At 45.5% G+C, this 18,680-nt stretch overlaps 7 protein-coding genes and 1 non-coding gene across 8 annotated transcripts; 6 read left to right on the forward strand and 2 right to left on the reverse strand. All coding sequences in view use genetic code 12, as the record gives it.

The window, feature by feature from the left end:
- Positions 1–379: 379 nt before the first annotated feature.
- Positions 380–3,853, reverse strand: CJI96_0001893 (serine/threonine protein kinase; the record flags this gene model as incomplete). Its single annotated transcript, XM_029035421.2, has 1 exon — positions 380–3,853. The coding sequence occupies one exon, from the start codon at positions 3,851–3,853 to the stop codon at positions 380–382; it is 3,474 nt and encodes a 1,157-aa protein (XP_028890663.2).
- A 985-nt stretch (positions 3,854–4,838) lies between these two features.
- Positions 4,839–5,634, reverse strand: CJI96_0001894 (proteasome regulatory particle lid subunit RPN13; the record flags this gene model as incomplete). The annotated part of the gene is made up of 2 exons (XM_029035422.1): positions 4,839–5,208; positions 5,264–5,634. 2 exons carry the CDS (start codon positions 5,632–5,634, stop codon positions 4,839–4,841), a joined length of 741 nt encoding a protein of 246 aa, XP_028890664.1.
- A 626-nt stretch (positions 5,635–6,260) lies between these two features.
- Positions 6,261–6,791, forward strand: CJI96_0001895 (uncharacterized protein; the record flags this gene model as incomplete). The annotated part of the gene is made up of 1 exon (XM_029035423.2): positions 6,261–6,791. One exon carries the CDS (start codon positions 6,261–6,263, stop codon positions 6,789–6,791), a length of 531 nt encoding a protein of 176 aa, XP_028890665.2.
- A 687-nt stretch (positions 6,792–7,478) lies between these two features.
- CDC3 (septin CDC3) lies at positions 7,479–8,816 on the forward strand (the record flags this gene model as incomplete). The annotated part of the gene is made up of 2 exons (XM_029035424.2): positions 7,479–7,488; positions 7,543–8,816. The coding sequence occupies 2 exons, from the start codon at positions 7,479–7,481 to the stop codon at positions 8,814–8,816; spliced, it is 1,284 nt and encodes a 427-aa protein (XP_028890666.1).
- Positions 8,817–9,269: 453 nt separating this feature from the next.
- CJI96_0001897 (nucleoporin) lies at positions 9,270–10,115 on the forward strand (the record flags this gene model as incomplete). Its single annotated transcript, XM_029035425.2, has 1 exon — positions 9,270–10,115. One exon carries the CDS (start codon positions 9,270–9,272, stop codon positions 10,113–10,115), a length of 846 nt encoding a protein of 281 aa, XP_028890667.1.
- A 1,708-nt stretch (positions 10,116–11,823) lies between these two features.
- On the forward strand, positions 11,824–11,911 carry CJI96_0001898. Its single transcript has one exon. It is a non-coding gene; the product is annotated as a tRNA-Lys (tRNA).
- A 714-nt stretch (positions 11,912–12,625) lies between these two features.
- SSA2 (Hsp70 family chaperone) lies at positions 12,626–14,560 on the forward strand (the record flags this gene model as incomplete). The annotated part of the gene is made up of 1 exon (XM_029035427.2): positions 12,626–14,560. The coding sequence occupies one exon, from the start codon at positions 12,626–12,628 to the stop codon at positions 14,558–14,560; it is 1,935 nt and encodes a 644-aa protein (XP_028890669.1).
- An 879-nt stretch (positions 14,561–15,439) lies between these two features.
- ACS2 (acetate--CoA ligase ACS2) lies at positions 15,440–17,482 on the forward strand (the record flags this gene model as incomplete). The annotated part of the gene is made up of 1 exon (XM_029035428.2): positions 15,440–17,482. One exon carries the CDS (start codon positions 15,440–15,442, stop codon positions 17,480–17,482), a length of 2,043 nt encoding a protein of 680 aa, XP_028890670.2.
- Positions 17,483–18,680: the final 1,198 nt, after the last annotated feature.

Raw genomic sequence — 18,680 nt, forward strand, 5'->3', positions numbered from 1 at the left:
TAGGGAAAGAAGAGAACAAATTATATATTTACGGAGGATGGATGGATTTATTTGGTATTACAGGGTATGGGTATAATAATATTAAAAGTAAAAAACAAGAACGAAAACTTAAAAAGAGTAAAAAAATAAAAAAAAGAAAGAAAAAAAAATCGTAAAGATAAACAGAGTAAGTACATGAAGTATGAATGTTTTAGGTTGTCAATTTACAAGGTGATTTGGTTCCAGAAGTTAGCAAATGTCGAATTAATATAGTTAAAACTGGTATCGTGATCGATCTACGATCACATTAGACGAATATATTCACAAGGCAAATAGCAAACTTGATGCTTATCGTATGCTACATTCTGATGCAAAGATGGAAGTCTGTACCAGCCAGACATCATAAGGGTTCCTCACTAGTAGGATCAGGCCTGGTATGTTGAAGTAACCCCAAAGTAATGGAGTTAGATCGTTGATAGACGGGCCTTTTAAGTTCTGTGCCTTCTCTCATTTTCCGCTTCACAAAACTCTCCTTATCAGTATCAAGATGCTTTGATTTCGGGAAAGGTGAGTTTACAGGTTCTTTTTTGTAATGATTTCTGAAGTAACCCGTTCTCAAAGGTGTTTTGGGGACATTCGAGATAGCCATATTCACTTTTTCTTGTAAGTCCTCCCGTGAATTACTGTTCAGCAGAGTGTCAATCTTGATTTGATTACGCAAAGGCGAATGCTGCACTGACTGCTTTGGAGGAATTTGAAGGATTTGATGCTGTTCAGCATTATCGTTAGTGAGCGTGGACGTGGAACCCTGCGAAAGGAGCGAGATCGACGGGGTCATGTCTGTATTTGCGACCTTCAGAACGTTACCCATCAAGTTCTCTGGAACGTCCTCGAATTCGAGTAGGTCGTCTTGAAAAACCACTGGAACATCGTAGACATTATTATTTGGATGATGTATTAGGTCAGGCAAGTTTGAGTCGTGCGATTGAGCTCTGTTATTGAGCGATAAGAAGGGTGGGCGGCCCCGAGGTGCCACTTTAGATGAAAATTTCAATGTCAAGTTCCCGGCTTCTTCATCGCTTTCACTGTCACTTCCGCTACCACTTCCGCTACAGCTGCTGTAAGATTGTGATGCCAGTGACCTCGACTCTGTTGAATAAGACAGGAGCCTCGATCTTGGGGCAACACCCTCATTAAACTTCGCGCCGTTTGAGTTTTTGGCACCAGACATCAGCGAGCCCAAATTAAAGTTTCTAAACTTTTCATTGATAGACTTGAACGCCTCAGAATTTTCACCCAATGCTGGATCGGAATTGATTATTCCTGGCTCCGGCAAAGCCCCAGCCTGTTTCTTCTTTCTGAACTCATTATATTTATGAGTCAAATATTCGTCATTGAAGCTATCTAGAGACGCAAAGCTCTCAGTCAAAGGTAAGGAGATGACTGAGGAAGCACGTCGCTTATCAATACTTATGGGACCAACTTTGATTTTGCTTTGAACCGAAGAGTCTGATGAAGATGGAATGGCTTGAGGTTGAGAAAGCGGATGCTTATATTCAGTGCCATTGACAGATTCTGTTCTGCTAGGTCGTGGACTTGAAGGTGTGCTTATCTGCTGTAAAAATGCACTGGACTTTCTTCTCTTCTGATCGAGTTGTTGGATTCCTTTGAAGGTATCTATCACTGACTGGTTCTTTAAATAAAGATCGCCTCCAACATTTCTTTTTGTTTCGATCTGTGGTGCCTCCAGCATACCATTGACACTACCTTTTCTGCTTGAAGACGAGCTGTTCGTTTCAAGTACGTCTTGAAAGAGTAGGTTGTTGCGACTGAGAACAACAGATGCACGGCTACCTGTATTCTGACGTGAAAGCTGAGATGATTCGGGAGTTTGCTGACCTGTAGTGATCGAAGATCTGGGGTTTGAATTGGAATCAAAAGTGTGTAACTTCGAACTTGCCATGGGCGGTGTTTGGACAGCTTCCAGCAATATAAGGGAAGGGTTGGCGGAGTAGTTCAACGCAAATGAATTGGCGTGTGATCCAGACGCCAAGTTGGTGGACTCGTCACTTGAAGATGTCGAATCCATCTTTAATGCGGCTTTGCGAAGAGCGTCCGGATCCTTTGTCTTTATAGCCTGAAGAATGCCTCCACGAATGCGAGCTCCCACGCCAATGACGGCATCGTCGAGCTCATCTTTACCGATCTCTTGACTTTTACTCAACGAGTCGAATGGTGCAAAAGTATCCGGAGAGTTGATGAAAAAGAACTCATTGAGCTTATCAAGGTCATCCTCTAAATCCATCAAAACAAATGGATGCTCCTTGATTCCACGTATAGAGATTCTTGTTTCACTATTTTTGTCCAATAGCTTTTTGAGCAAGTCCTTAGCAAGCTCGAACTCTTCTTCACTAACCTCTTGTGGCGAATTGAACGCATGTCTGTTCTCAGGAAATTTCACATCTTGATTAACGATGACATCAAATAATGCAAACTCCAGGTCAGCGTTGAAGGGCACCTTGCCGAATAGGAGGCAGTAAAGAGTAACACCCAATGCCCATATGTCAATTTTGTGCGTGATACGAGGGGTTTCGGTTCCGCCATCGGAGTTTGATGTCAGTGGCTCCAAAGCATCCATCTTTATAGTACTATTGCTTGCAGAGATGGAAGTACGACAAAGCTCAGGAGCAAAAAAAGCTGGTGTTCCGACAGTCTTGGCGAGTTCCGCTTCTGTCATGCTAAAACCTTCACCGGTATTGCCCAAGTAGGATGCAAACGAAACACCAAAGTCGCTGATCTTGACGGTGTTGTCGCTTCCAACAAGGAGATTGGCAGGTTTGATATCTCTGTGAATTATACCTTGCAAGTGAAGGTACTCGAGCCCTAGAAGGACGTCCCTGAAAACCTTTCTGGATTGCTTGAATGTTAAGTTGGGTGAGTAGATGTCCGTGAGCAACTCATTATAGTCCAAAGAAGCCGCATCTGGTGGATGACGGGCGCTGTTCGATTCACAACATGGGATGTTGGAGTCTTCTGATGCATCAAGCGGCTTGGGATGCTCAATAGGAGTCAGACGCTTCCACTTGATTTCCCCTTTCTCCAAGTATTCGAGGACCAAGTATATCTTGTGGGACCTTCGGTCGTCGAGAACTTCTTTGAGGTTGACAATATACTTGTGGTCACACCTTTTCATAATGGCAATTTCTCGGCGAATTTTCGTTTCGTAGTTGCTGTATGGATGATTAGGAGCAGCAATGGAGCCTCTGTGGCTTAATAAATGGCGCTCCTTCTTATTCTTTCTGTTGACAATCTTGATGGCGACAAGATCACCAGAGGTCAAATCTCGAGCCAACTTCACCTTTCCATGTTCGCCACGTCCGATTTCGCCCCTGATTTCATAAGTATTAAGCACTTTTCTGCGGGTTATCGGGTCATACTCCAACGAAACGTGGTTCGTTTCCTTCACCAACCGCAGACGAGGCCTTACTGGGGAGGGAATTTCCAGTATCAGTGTTTGCACAGGATCCAACCCTGAATGGCTGCCGATATGAGGCAAAGAGCTTGCCGAGGCCATCGACGACACCGAGTTCTCTCTGGATCTTGAGATCGAACGATTTAGCAAATTAGCCACTTTGCCTATAAGATTTTGACGAAGCGGTTTCTCGTCAGTCTCCATGTTTTTTGAGCCTGTGCCCGTGCCCGTGCCCATGCCCATGCCCATGCTTGTGCTTTGTTTCAGATGCAGTTGTCTCTGACTTGATGGGGTCGACCCCTCCTCCGACGCCAGAAGCGTAGGCGTGATATTGCTCGATATCGACACCTCTGTAGTTGGGTGGGCCGCCTTGCTTCTTACTTTGAGCGTATCCGGCGGCATTTGGGGGTATATTGTCGAGGTCACTTCTGTTTGATGATGAGTGTGGAAGCGGATGCGGTGGAAAAGGAAAGATCACTTTGGAATTGCAGCCAGTGAATGAGTCAGGCTAGGCAGGGGGGAAAATTAAAGAGAATCGGCCTTTGTATTTGTACAGTACACACAACAAAATAGTAATAGAAACAAAATTCTCTTTGGATTGTTGATATCACTTGGCTGTGGTTTACTGATTTGTTGGCTTTGTTGAATGTATTCGAGGTTGCTTGAGAGAGAGAAAAAGGTACACTTCTTGCGCGCAACACAAAAGAACAATGGCCTCCGAGTCCGAAAATAAAAATGCCCATTCAAGCAACAGCAGTGAAGGCAAAGGTGTAAAAGGTGAAGTGGCAAGAGAAAGTGTAAACAGGGAAAATGCCTTAAGAGTTGCTGTAAATAGGTTGGATTTGGTAAATTTAGGTCGATTTAGGGGAAGTCAAAGTGGCGCTATTTTTTTTTGAGAGTGAGCCTAAATACGGGGAAGGACAGAGCAAGATAACACCGTTGGCCCAATTTATTGAGGCCATGGCAGGTTCAAATATAGCGGATTTACATGACTACCTACTGACGGCTTTTGTGACTTTTAATACTTTTGTTCTTTGCCCTTCAATGTTCGTCAAACCTATAAATTCTAAATTGGTGGCTGCAAACTTCCGCACTGTGGAAGCCTGAAGGTAGACCTTGAGTGACCGTAAATTAGAGAAAACTCAAACTAGGTGATTGAGAGAGATAAGGTTTAGGAAGGGGAAGAGAAGGAGGGTATCAGTTAGCTGACGTAGCTGTTACTTCTGCGACTGCTGTGTTGTAGCTTCTAGATTATCTCATTAATCTTGAACAATTGCGCCACATTTGGCAATCAGGAACATCCAATTCACACTAAAGACCTACAATTCAGCATTGGTTTTCTATACTTTTACTTGCTCTTTCTTATGCACAGTATGATTATGGGTCGTTACTTCGCCTTCCGGAGCCCTTCAAGAAACGCATCAATGCCTTCGCCTTGATACTCGTACCCCAAACTGCTGGCCAAAATCTGTCCGACTCCATTGTTCAAGATGGTACTGCTCAACTCCTTGTTCGCCTGTTGAAAGAAGCCATTCCTCACTACTCGTATAATCTCTTCTCTCGTTGGTTTCACTCCTTCAGGCAACAAGTCTCCGTATTTCTCCACAAGCTCTTTATCCAGCAACAGCGTCAAGTGCTTGTCAATCACATCCACAGTGAGAACATCATCAATAGAGGTAATGGGTGCCCTTGTTTGCTCTCTTTGAGGTTCCTCTTTAGACTCCTGCTTCACCGTCTCCTCCACTGGCTCCTCTTCCCTGCCGTTAATATGTGATCCAAACAGCTCCAAAATCGGACATCCACCATACTTACTCTTCCACTAGCGCCTGTAACGACTTGAGCAACTCTTGGTCCTTTTCTGTCCACTGGCCATACTCTTCAACGTCCCCAACGTCCTGGAGCCAGTATAGACTTCTGTCGCCAGATGAAACGAAAGTCAATGCAATCACACGCCCAGTATTACACAGCTTTACCTGCTTGAACGTCATATCTCCTGGAATAATAAGACGCTCGTCCACCTCAACGTTGCCCAGATTACCCTTTGGTGACCACCTGAAGTCAAAACACCCTTCTTCTTCCAGCGGCTTGATCACAACTTGGCCCTTGTGGGGCAATGGCGTGCACTTTTTCGTTTCCTCGTCGTACTGGACCTTGCCGGCGTTGAACTTTATGGTTTTGCTCATGGTGAGTGGTGCTAAGTGGTAGTTGGAGTGAAGCTTATAAGCTAGCTCGCCACAGGCTCGTCAAGTGCAGTCCTAAATAATGAAGAAAGGGTACCACACATAACAAGTCGTGAAGACGAAGGTAAATGGGGCTGAAGAAAATAATAACAATAGACCCACAACAAACAGTGTAATCGTTTAAGTTGAGGAAGTCTTCAGAAGCCTGAAATGGATTCACTAGATAAGTGAAAGCAAGCGGTATACTTAAGATCCATGCATCTGAGGACAAAAATACTCTTCACCACCAAAAAGATTTTCTCATACAATAGAGTTCTGACACTAGAATCACTGAGAGGTTCTTCTGTATTTTATCCTAAATTTTTGGTGTTGAAAATCCAGATCTGCGAAGTCTACTTCAATGTGGCTGCGAAAAGGATTTTCCCCTTTGAAGGAAGTACGACAACACCGGTTCAATGCTGGGCAAATATTGACAAACTCGATAATGGTTGGAACTAAGCATTCTTGATTGTTCTCTTCTCCTCAAGTATACAGAACAACTGGCCAAGTCAACTCCCGATGTCAGTCTTCCTGGATAGTCCCTATAGACTCGCGAAAAACCTTATTCAGTATCATAATCAAACCTTGCCATGAACTTCCCTCCAACGGAGATCCAACAATTGGTAGAGGAGATCGCTGCCATTTTGCGGTCGAAAAATCAAACTCTAGCCATCTCAGAAGCCGCTTGTGGTGGCCTTCTTTCTGCCTATCTTGTATCTGTTCCAGGCGCTTCAGACTTCTACATTGGCGGTAAGCTCGTGTACTCTGTTCGCCAGCGATTGAGGCTTTCTGGATGGTCAAAAGAGGATATTGGTAATTATGTGGGTCCTTCCACACAAGTTGCATTGAAATTAGCTCGTACAACAAAGTACGACTTGGGATCAACCTACGTTCTTTCAGAAACGGGGTTTGCAGGCCCTACCACAGATTTGCATCTCCAAACAAACCAGAATCTGGACGCTGGCGTGGGCACAGTGTACTTTGGTGTGAGCGGGCCCAAAGGAGAGCACACATTGAGTTGTGAGACAGGAATTTCGGAGAGATCTAAAAACATGACAGAGTTTGCCCGTTTGGGCTTGAAGTTCTTGTTGGAAACGCTAAAGGAAGAGACGAGCGACTAAGTGAACAGTGAAGGACGTGAAACTGATGTAAGACGATGGCAAAGACGTAGAATATTCTATAACCCAACAAAAACTGGCTGCACGAGACAGCTTTGTCCACAAGAATAGGGTATGTTGTGACATTGGGATGGTCTAAGTCATAGGCAGTAAAACTAGCTCGGTGTGAGCAACTGAAAATCCAATGGAATCCGATGGTAATTGGTATTTGATGGAGTACAATCCCCAAAGTAAGGACTCTTCTCTCATCAGAGTAAATTCCTTCTTTTCGCAGGGAAAACTACGTGATCTGTTTTTTGCCAGCACTTTTTGACAGAGATAATGAGATCACGTATCCACAAAAATCATACACTGTCAAGAAAGAGAGGGTGTTAATTTGCCCGTTGATCTGGCTGTTGAAGCATGCCTACATAGGCATTAGCTTAGTCTGGACCTAGGTACTAGATCGCGCGTTAAGGCGGTTTTAGTAGACTACAGCGTATAAGGGTGCAACGAGCGCTGATATATATATAAAAAAATAAATTAAAGACCAGAAATGCCCAAACAAGGCCACAACAGTATAAGGAGATCTGAAATCTCAGTGAAACCGTGTAAACTACGGTTCCAGTAGAGAACTCACGTGACCGCCTACGCCCCAATACCGTCAACTTCTTCGCACAAAACACGTAAATTACCAACTACAAACAAAGCATGGCTTCAGGTATGTCAACAGATTCATGAAAGAGTTCTCATTATATCATCTAGCTAACCTCAGTCGACAAGTCCCTCGATAGTGAGGTGAAAATCATTCGCAGAAAGCTCAATAGTTTTGTCGGATTTGCCAACTTGCCCAAACAATGGCACAGAAAGTCTGTCAGAAGGGGGTTTTCGTTGAACTTCATGGTTGTTGGCGAGAGTGGGTTGGGCAAAACCACGTTGGTCAATACTCTATTCAATCGCGAGGTGTTGAAGAAGCCCAAAGAGCCTGAGGAAGAAGACAGCGTTGAGTCAGACGCTCCTGGCAACACCCCGGTGAGAATTGAAACCACCAAGGCAGAGATCGAGGAAGACGGCGTGAAATTGACGCTCAACATCATCACAACGCCGGGATTTGGCGACTCGTTAAACAACACCGAAGCGTGGAAGCCAATTGTCGACGAGATTGACCTGAGGTTTGACCGTTACTTAGAGGCCGAGTCTCGTGTGAACCGGTCGCAGGTTCCTGACGAGAGAGTGCACGCGTTGTTGTATTTTGTAGAGCCCACGGCCCACTCGTTGAGGAGCTTGGATATTGAGCTCATGAAGGCGGTCCACCAGAAGGTGAACTTGATTCCTATCATTGCCAAGAGCGACACCTTGGTCGACGACGAGATCGACGGCTTCAAACAGCGGATTTTGGCCGACATCAGGTACCAGCAGATCAAGGTTTTTGAGCCTTCTGTGTACGAAAACGATGACGAAGAAACCGTGAACAACTCGAGGGCGCTAATTTCGTCGTACCCTTTTGCCGTGATTGGGTCGATGAATGAAGTCACCACTCCTGATGGGAGAACTGTGAGAGGCAGATCGTATCCTTGGGGCACCATTGAGGTTGACAATGGCGATCACAACGACTTTGTGCGCTTGAGACAATTGTTGATCAGAAGCAACTTGGAAGAGCTTAAGGAAACCACTTCTGAGATTCTATACGAAAACTACCGGTCAGAAAAGTTGCTCAAGATGGGAATTGAGCAGGACAACACCGTCTTCAAGGAGTTTGATCCAATGACCAAGCAAGAAGAGGAGAGAGCGTTGCATGAGGCCAAGCTCGCCAAGATGGAGGCTGAAATGAAAGCAGTATTCCAGCAAAAGGTGAGCGAAAAGGAGAAGAAGTTGCAACGGTCAGAGGCAGACTTGTTTGCCAGACACAAGGAGATGAAGGAGAAGTTGTTGAAGCAGATTAAGTTGTTAGAAGATAAGAAGGCCCAGTTGGAGAAGCAGAAGAGCTTGCCCCAGGAGCCACCTGTGCTGTCGACGCCACAGAAGACTCGTAAGGGCTTTTTGCGCTAATGATGCCACAGCTAGGTCCAAGACCACGGGATTCAGTGGGAATAATCGTATTTTGTATGTGTAAAGAGGAGGTACCTCGACAAGTGTAGTGTCTCACTTAAAAGTCTCGGAAGGGCTAAGCTAGGAATTTCCTCGGTATGCAGAGAAGGCACCGCAAAGATAGCAGGCATGCAAGGAATCCAGTCTTGTGACACCCACCCTAGGCACCAATTGCCCAACAGAAAGCACTACTAGGAAAGGAGTATCAATAGATCGATGTCACTCAATTCACTAGGACCCACTCAATTGAGCTTTTACATTTACTTTTCCGCTCAATCGTCTCCATAACATTCTATCCCTTTCGTCCTTGTATGCAACATACTTGCGCAGGCAATACGCACTGAACACCCTCAAAAAGAATAGTCCTTCTACCACTTATACGTTCATCCGAGCAAAAGCTTTTTCTCAATTGACATGTCCTCTCCCGACCAGAAAGGTAACGCTTCTGCTGCCGCCGACGCTGCCAAGGGTTCATCTCCTTCCGCCACTGGCGCCTCCACTTCCACCGCCCCCAAAAAGGATCTTGCTGCCACAGTTCGTACGCTTCAGTTTGCCTGGTACGTGGGCCACCTTGTGACGGTTATTTCGACCATCTTCTATGCTCTCACCTACGTGAGGATCTTCCCTCGTGCTTACAAGTTCTGGTACAGCATGGCGCTCTTGGGTGTCATTGAGAGCTTTGGGTTGTTGCTCTACCAGACGATTAAGAAAAACGGGGTCAATGCGCCCAAGTTGCTTGCTGAAGACAATGCCCAGTACTTGTTTTTAGGTGTGTTGCTCTTCATTGCACCACCACATGTTTTATTGACCTTGTTGGTGTTCTTTTTGTTCTCCACCTTTCACGTTTTGTCCTACACCAGACATTTCATCTTGCCTGCGTTGGACATTCCTGAAAGCCACCCAGTCTCCAAGAACATTGGCAACTTCATTGCTGCCAACAACAACAAATCGATTCAGCTTGCTGCGCTTTTGGAAGTGGTGACGTTGGCGTGGTTGACCTTGCGTGTCATCACCTTCCGAAAGAGATCCTTGACTCCTCTCATTGCCTACACTATCTTCATCAAGTTGAGGTACGAGAAATCCGGCTTCACTAGAAACTACTTCAAGCAGGCCGAGATCCGTGTGGAGAGCCTCGTCAACAGCACTGGCCACCCTGTTCTCAAGGATGTGTGGATCAAAGCCAAAGGTGTGTTCCACCAGATCGGGTCCATCCACTTCTTCCACGACCACACCAAGGAGAAGGAGGCCAAATCTATCTAAGCGATGCTCGTTGCATCCGAATGATTTCTACTTGGTTATGCTGTTTAGCTTTTCTGACTTGATGGGTCCCACAAGCGGAACGCCTTCCCCAAGGAGAAAGATTTGTCTGTTTTGCTTGCTTTTCGTTGCACTCTGGTGCCTTTTTCTACGTTGTTTCAGTATAGTCTACGCCACTCTAAATGGGTATGATTTTTTATTTTGCTGTAGATTCTATACATGTAGTCCTTTAATGAGTAGAGGGCTGAAATTTGCTCTGAAACAGGAAACAGCATCTGAAGCTCACATGCCGATATGATATCGGGATTGGAAGATAATTCGGAAGCAGCTTATATACACCCAATAACAAATGCTTCAACATAACCAAGTCAATTACATGATGATGCATCTTTTCTTCTTTTTTTCCCTAGCCCGCAAGGATTCTCTTGCAGCCACTTGAAGCACCTCCTTCACACCCTGTCCAGTTTTTGCAGAGCACTCCAAGTAGCAACATGCCTTTAGACTTCTCGCAGTAGCAATACCCCTGGCTTCAGAAACAAACTCCAACTTTTGCTGAGACTGCTTCATTGCGATGAAGTCGCTTCTCAAGTCCAGTTTACAGCCCACCAAAATTACCGGAACACGTTTACAATAACGCAGAAGTTCTGATTTCCATTTTTTCGAGACGCTATCCAAAGAATTTGGTGAGCCAATTGAAAAACAAAGCAATATAGCATCGGACTCAGAATACGATAATGGCCTCAATATCTCGTACTCGTCTCGACAAGCCGTATCCCAAAGAACCAATTGTAGCCTCGTTGCATCACATGTGACACGAACTGTATAATTTTGCACTGTAGTCACGTACGACTCATTGAACTTTTCTTTTGACATCGAGATCAAGAGCCTTGTTTTTCCACAAGCTCCATCACCAACAACCACCACCTTCTTGCGAATTGCAACTGGACGAGGCAACATTTTGGAAGTAGCTAGTAACGATTTTCAGATTATACAAGGCTACTGTAGACATGAGGCACACACAGAATGCTTTTGAAGAATATGTTCTATCTGAAATAGTCCTTCACTGGAGGAGATTTGATGTAACGAGCCAGAAAGCTCGTAATTGATTAATAGTGCGGCTGTTTCATTGGGATATATATAGTGTTGACATTTTTTTTTCCTTTTCTTGTTTTGACCAGAGCTTTTACTCAGCCGAGATTGCCCAGTCAGCCAGGTGCAAGAACTGTGTTCTTTATAAAAAAAAAAAAGGTAGGTTCGCTTTGCAAATTATGGCTCGTATCCAACGGTACGACTGAAACAGTCACTGGAGGAAGAATCACATCGTTAACCTTGTGATTCGCACGCGATACTCTGCTCGTGCCTGTTTTCGCCAATAAACGAGTGTGAAGAGCAGTTGTTAACAGAAATCATGCACATTCTACCTGATCTTCGTATTTTAAAGGGGAAACCCGGTTGTGGAGTCTTTTTCTGTTTTCTTCATGGAATTTATGAGCTTCAGTTTTCCTCCGTATTGTCAACAGTCCTGTACCGTACATTTAATCTTCGTTCTATGCATCTCCAACAGCTCCGGCATCTTGTGCAAGACGATCTCATTGCCCTAATTTTTCAACTCGAAGTAAATTGATGCAATTTTCAGTCAAATAATAATCTAGAAAATAGAAACATTGATTGTGTAACATATATATTTGCAGCATTTCCCCAAAACAAGATTGCCTGGTTAGCTCAATCGGTAGAGCATTTGACTCTTAAACATCATAAGGTCAATCAAAAGGTTGCGGGTTCGAGCCCCGCATCGGGCTATTCTTTTTATTCCAACCCACTGTTGAAAGGTTACTTCAACTTGCCCTCTTTCTTTTAGCATCTCAGATTTCTGGGGTTCATAGTGTACTAGTTTCGCACTTTTCGCAGCTATTGTGCCTTCTGCTTACATCGCAAGCAACCTTCAATGGATCCCGAGTGGCCCCATACAAAATCGGTCTCTGGATAAAGACAACTTTTGAAATGTCTGATTTTGATGTTTCACTTCAAGTAAGAAATCTCTTTTTATTTATCTTTGCTCTCAAGACTACGGAGTGCACTGTGAAATGAGGCAAGATTCCAGACCGGCACAAACTTAATGCCTAGAGCAAAGTACTGCAGATACCGGGTAAGAGGGTACAATCACCTTGGAACGAAAGTGTTCGTTTGGATCAAAATGAATGGAGGCACGTGAGTAGCGTTTGACATGCGGACCAATTGCCGATTGCAGACTATCAAATCAAAATGCTTCTTATTCTTTCCACAGTGTTCTCAGAGGTAGCAGGCAATTGGCGCACATTCTGCAGGAAGAATCTTCTTTCTTGTTCCATAGTGTAGACTTTTTCTGTGTATGTGCACTCCATTTCGCAGCCATTTCTATGGAACCCTGTGGAAAGTTCGTCGACGTACTGGCAAAAATGGTATATAAATGGTGCATTCCACGCACCTCAACACTTCCTTCTTCTTTTTTTCTCAGCAATTTTTTATAATTAATTATGTCTAAAGCTGTCGGAATTGACTTGGGTACTACGTACTCTTGTGTCGCTCACTTCGCCAACGACCGTGTTGAAATCATCGCCAATGACCAAGGTAACAGAACTACCCCATCGTTCGTTGCTTTCACTGACACCGAAAGATTGATTGGTGACGCCGCCAAGAACCAGGCCGCCATGAACCCTGCCAACACCGTTTTCGACGCCAAGAGACTTATTGGTCGTAAGTTTGACGACCCAGAGGTCCAGGGTGACGCTAAGCACTTCCCATTCAAGATCGTTGACAAGGGTGGTAAGCCAGTCATCCAAGTTGAGTTCAAGGGTGAGACCAAGACCTTCACCCCAGAGGAAATCTCCTCTATGGTCTTGGGTAAGATGAAGGAGACTGCAGAGTCCTTCTTGGGCACCACTGTGTCCGATGCCGTTGTCACCGTGCCAGCCTACTTCAACGACTCTCAGAGACAGGCTACCAAGGATGCTGGTTTGATTGCTGGTTTGAACGTTATGAGAATCATCAACGAGCCAACCGCTGCTGCCATTGCCTACGGTTTGGACAAGAAGGACGAAAGAGAGAAGAACGTCCTTATCTTCGACTTGGGTGGTGGTACCTTCGATGTGTCCTTGTTGTCTATCGAGGATGGTATTTTCGAGGTGAAGTCTACTGCTGGTGACACTCACTTGGGTGGTGAGGACTTCGACCACAGATTGGTGAACCACTTCGTCAACGAGTTCAAAAGAAAGAACAAGAAGGACTTGTCCACCAACCAGAGAGCCTTGAGAAGATTGAGAACTGCCTGTGAGAGAGCCAAGAGAACCTTGTCCTCTTCTGCTCAGACTTCTATCGAGATTGACTCTCTTTACGAAGGTATTGACTTCTACACCTCCATCACTAGAGCCAGATTCGAGGAGTTGTGTCAGGACTTGTTCAGATCCACTTTGGACCCTGTCGAGAAGGTTTTGAGGGACGCCAAGGTCGACAAGTCTCAGGTTCACGAGATTGTCCTTGTTGGTGGTTCTACCAGAATTCCAAAGGTCCAGAAGTTGGTGTCTGACTTTTTCAACGGTAAGGAGCCAAACAAGTCTATCAACCCAGATGAGGCTGTTGCTTACGGTGCCGCTGTCCAGGCTGCTATTTTGTCTGGTGACACCTCTTCCAAGACTCAGGACTTGTTGTTGTTGGATGTTGCCCCATTGTCTTTGGGTATCGAGACTGCCGGTGGTATCATGACCAAGTTGATCCCAAGAAATTCTACCATCCCAACCAAGAAGTCCGAGACATTCTCCACCTACGCCGACAATCAGCCTGGTGTTTTGATTCAGGTGTTTGAGGGTGAGAGAGCTAAGACCAAGGACAACAACTTGTTAGGTAAGTTCGAGTTGTCTGGTATCCCACCAGCCCCAAGAGGTGTTCCTCAGATTGAGGTTACTTTCGACATTGACGCCAACGGTATCTTGAATGTCTCTGCTTTGGAGAAGGGTACCGGTAAGACCCAGAAGATCACCATCACCAACGACAAGGGTAGATTGTCCAAGGAGGAGATTGAGAGAATGGTTTCTGAGGCCGAGAAGTTCAAGGAGGAGGACGAGAAGGAGGCTGCCAGAGTCCAGGCCAAGAACGGTTTGGAGTCTTACGCTTACTCTTTGAAGACCTCCTTGGGCGAGGAGCAGCTCAAGTCCAAATTGGAGCAGTCCGACATTGACACTGTTACCAAGGCTGCTGACGAGACTATCTCCTGGTTGGATGAGAACCAGGCTGCTACTACTGACGAATACGCCGACAAGCAGAAGGAATTGGAGGGCATTGCCAACCCAATTATGGCCAAGGCCTACCAGGCTGGCGGCGCCCCAGGTGGTGCTCCTGGTGGATTCCCAGGCGGTGCTCCAGGCGCAGGTGCTCCACCAACTGACGACGGTCCAACTGTTGAGGAGGTTGACTAAGGGTTTCAGTGAGCAATTGGTATGCTAGACTTTTTGGAAAGATCTAGAATAGTAATAGATATTAATGGGTACTAGATTTTGTAGAGATTTTGAGAGTTATGTTACGGTATAAAAGAATTGTAGAATCTTACCGATAAGATGTCTAATGAGAGTTTTTCGCCAAAGGGTATTTAATGAGTAGACATTGGTGCAAGTGGAGCCAATGTGATTCCTGCATGTTCAAAGTCATGGTGGCTCTCACCCACCCGTAGGTAATCCAACGGCTGAGCGTAATTTGGGTAAATCTCACCCAGACCAAATGCCAACAAAATGGTGGGATGTGCATCTTCCAAAGCAGTTTTCGACCGAGTCGACAACTCAGTGAATTCTTAAGAACTCACCTTTAGTCTTCATATTCCAAATCCATGTAAACGTTCCCCTCCTTCATTTATTTTCATTCCGCCTGTCATCTCGGAAAAAGTGTTACGACTATATAACGTTTCTCTATATGCGCGTTTCCCCAACGTTGAATTAAACGAAGGTTGCAGCCATTGCCAAAGGAACAGAAAATGTGTTTCAGAAGTTTAGAATTTTTGAAACGATGAGTATCTCCATCAAACAGGAGGCTTTTTTTTTTTATAATTTTCATAATAAGCTTTTTCTTCTCCCCACCTGTCACAATTGATCCGGACAGTCTTAGCGAGCCCAAATCGCCTGTATCTGAGGAAGCCCAAAAAAGCGGGAGGTGGAAAAAATATATATCGTATAGGTAAGACGCAAATTCGAAGGACCATCCGAGCCGTACTAGAAAAAAAGAACCTTTCTAAGTCGGTACTTTTAATATAATCACCAAACTTATTCATTCCGCTTCCCACCATTCCACAGCACAAAAAATTGAAGATGACTTCGGCTCCATCCCACAAGGTGGTCCACGAAGCCAACAACGTTTCCTTAAGACACACCCCTGAAGAGTTTTTCAAGAGACAGCCTCGCGAGGGCCACATTTCGTCGTTGGACGAGTTCCAGAAATTGTATAAAGAATCTATCGAAAACCCTGATGAGTTTTTCGGCAAGAAGGCCAAGGAATTGTTGCACTGGGACAGAGACTTCGACAAAGTGCAAGCTGGCGACTTGATCCACGGTGACGCCCACTGGTTTGTCGGAGGCAAGTTGAACGCGTCATACAACTGTGTGGACAGATGGGCGTACGCTCATCCCGATAAAGTCGCTTTAATTTGTGAAGCCGACGATGAGAGCGACAGTAAGACTTTGACCTACGCTGAGCTTTTGAGAGAAGTTAGTCAGACGGCGGGCATCTTGGCCTCGTGGGGGATCAAGAAGGGTGACAATGTCGCCATCTATTTGCCCATGAACGCCCAGGCCATCATTGCCATGTTGGCGGTGGCCCGTTTGGGAGCGGTGCACTCTGTTATTTTCGCTGGTTTCTCTTCAGGCTCCATCAAGGATAGAGTGAACGATGCCAACTGTAAAGCGTTGATCACTTGCGACGAAGGCAAGCGTGGTGGCAGAACAATCAACATCAAGAAGTTGTGTGACGAGGCATTGCTCCAGTGTCCCTCGGTGGAGAAGGTGTTAGTTCACCGTCGTACAGGCAACCCTGAGGTTGCCTTTGACCAGTCCAGAGACTTCTGGTGGCATGAGGAGGCCCCCAAATTTTCGGGCTACTTCCCTCCAGTGTCCGTAGACGCTGAGGACCCCTTATTCTTGTTGTATACTTCCGGTTCGACCGGCACTCCTAAAGGTGTGGTGCACACCACCGGTGGTTACTTATTGGGTGCTGCCATGACCACTAAATACATCTTTGACGTCCACCCAGAAGACGTGCTTTTCACCGCTGGTGATGTTGGCTGGATTACCGGCCACACCTACGCTCTTTACGGTCCATTGTCGTTGGGTATTCCTACCATCGTTTTCGAGGGTACCCCTGCCTACCCTGACTACGGCCGTTTGTGGCAAATTGTTGAAAAGCACAAGGCCACTCACTTTTACGTCGCCCCAACTGCATTGCGTCTTTTGAGGAAGGCTGGTGAAGCTGAAATCGGTAAGTACGACTTATCTTCTTTGAGAACCTTGGGCTCCGTGGGTGAGCCAATTTCTCCAGATATTTGGGAATGGTACAACGAAAAGGTCGGTAAGGGCCAGTGTCACATCTCCGACACTTACTGGCAAACTGAGTCGGGCTCCCACTTCATTGCCCCAGTCGCTGGTGTTACACCTAACAAACCTGGTTCTGCTTCTTTGCCATTTTTTGGTATCGATGCCTGTCTCATTGATCCAGTAACCGGCCAGGAGATCCACGGCAACGACGTCGAAGGTGTGTTGGCTATCAAGAGCCCATGGCCATCGATGGCTCGTTCCGTTTACAGAAACCACCAGAAGTACATGGACACCTATTTGAGACCATACCCAGGCTATTACTTCACTGGTGATGGTGCTGCTCGTGACCATGACGGCTACTACTGGATTAGAGGAAGAGTTGACGATGTCGTCAACGTCTCTGGTCACAGATTGTCCACTGCTGAGATCGAGGCTGCTTTGATTGAACACACTGGTGTTTCCGAGGCTGCTGTTGTTGGTATCAATGACGACTTGACAGGTCAAGCTGTTGTGGCTTTTGTTGCTTTGAAAGATGAGTGCCTAGACACCATCAATGGTAACGAGACTAGCGAAGAGGCCATCAACCTAAGAAGAGAATTGGTGTTGACTGTTCGCAAGGAAATCGGTCCATTCGCTGCTCCAAAGTCCGTGATTATCGTGCAAGACTTGCCCAAAACAAGATCTGGTAAGATCATGAGAAGAATCTTGAGAAAAATCTCCCTGAACGAGGCTGACCAGTTGGGTGACATCACCACTTTGGCCAACCCTGGCTCTGTGGCTGGTATCACCGACTCGTTCGCTGCCCAATTTATTCCCAAGAAATAATACAACTGTCATATGAAGATATAAATTATAAGTTAATGCAATGTAATTACAAATCTCCAATTTTGTTGCACCAGCGTGCACGTGATGCCACTGTCGCTTTTCAGTACTGTAGTAGTAAGAAGATCTTCAACATCAACACTTCAATGCTACACTGATGAACAGCATTACCCGCCTTTTTTTGGTTTTTGTGGCCATAAAAACCACTCATCTCCTCATATTTTACCATCTGCCAGGCCAATTTGATATTCTGCTGGCTTTGCTCCTCCAGAAATACCAGGCAGAGAAAGAAATACTATCAACAGCTCTGCTCACACCATTTGCATCACTAAACTCCCTAATTCTGACTGGAATCCGCTCAATTCTTGACAATTTTGTTGACAAGCTAGCCACCTGGGATGCTGTTTACTTTGCTGATCTTTTCGTCAATGGCATCACCTACGAGCATCAGTACGTGTTTTGTCCACTTTGGTGGAGACTAATACGACTGTTTCCCGTGAATAGCGAAACGGTATTCTATCAGCGGCTCACTTATGCCACGTTGCTTTCAAATGTTTGTCACTTTGTCGCTGCCATAGTTCTTTACAAGTATACTCAGGCCATCTTCATGCAAGCTAGATTATTCCCACCCACCAGAATGGCAGAGTTGACCGCCACGTTCTATTTACTTCTGCCAGCAGCTGCGTACTTGACAGCTCCATATTCGGAGAGCATTGCCGCGCTATTCAGTTTGTTGTGCTTGTTTTGTAGGGAGAAGGCCGTGGAATTTAGTATCCGAGAGAACCCCCACCTGGTGAAGAAACAAGTCGTTTACGTGGCAAGTGGAGTATTTGCGTCTTTAGCGTTCGGATTCAGAGCTAATTGTCTTTTTCTTGGTGCTATATACATCTATGATTTGGTCAGACGCAAAAGTGTGTCACCATTGCTTCCATTGGCCGCAGGGCTGATCTTAGGTCTTGCTTTCTTGTTTTCCAATATCCATAGCTACTACGCGATATGCCTGTCAGGAGATCGTGGAGAGTGGTGTTTAAACAGGTTTCCCTCCTTATTTGCATACGCTCAAAGTCACTACTGGAATAACGGTTTCTTCAGATATTGGACTCCGAATAATATACCAAACTTTCTATTCGGAGCCCCGGTGATCGGACTCTCACTATTCAGCATTAGGTACTTCTCCAAAGACTATCCGGTGATTCAGATA

This window comes from Candidozyma auris, chromosome 2 (genome assembly GCF_003013715.1).
Source record: "Candidozyma auris chromosome 2, complete sequence".
NCBI lineage: Eukaryota > Fungi > Ascomycota > Pichiomycetes > Serinales > Metschnikowiaceae > Candidozyma > Candidozyma auris.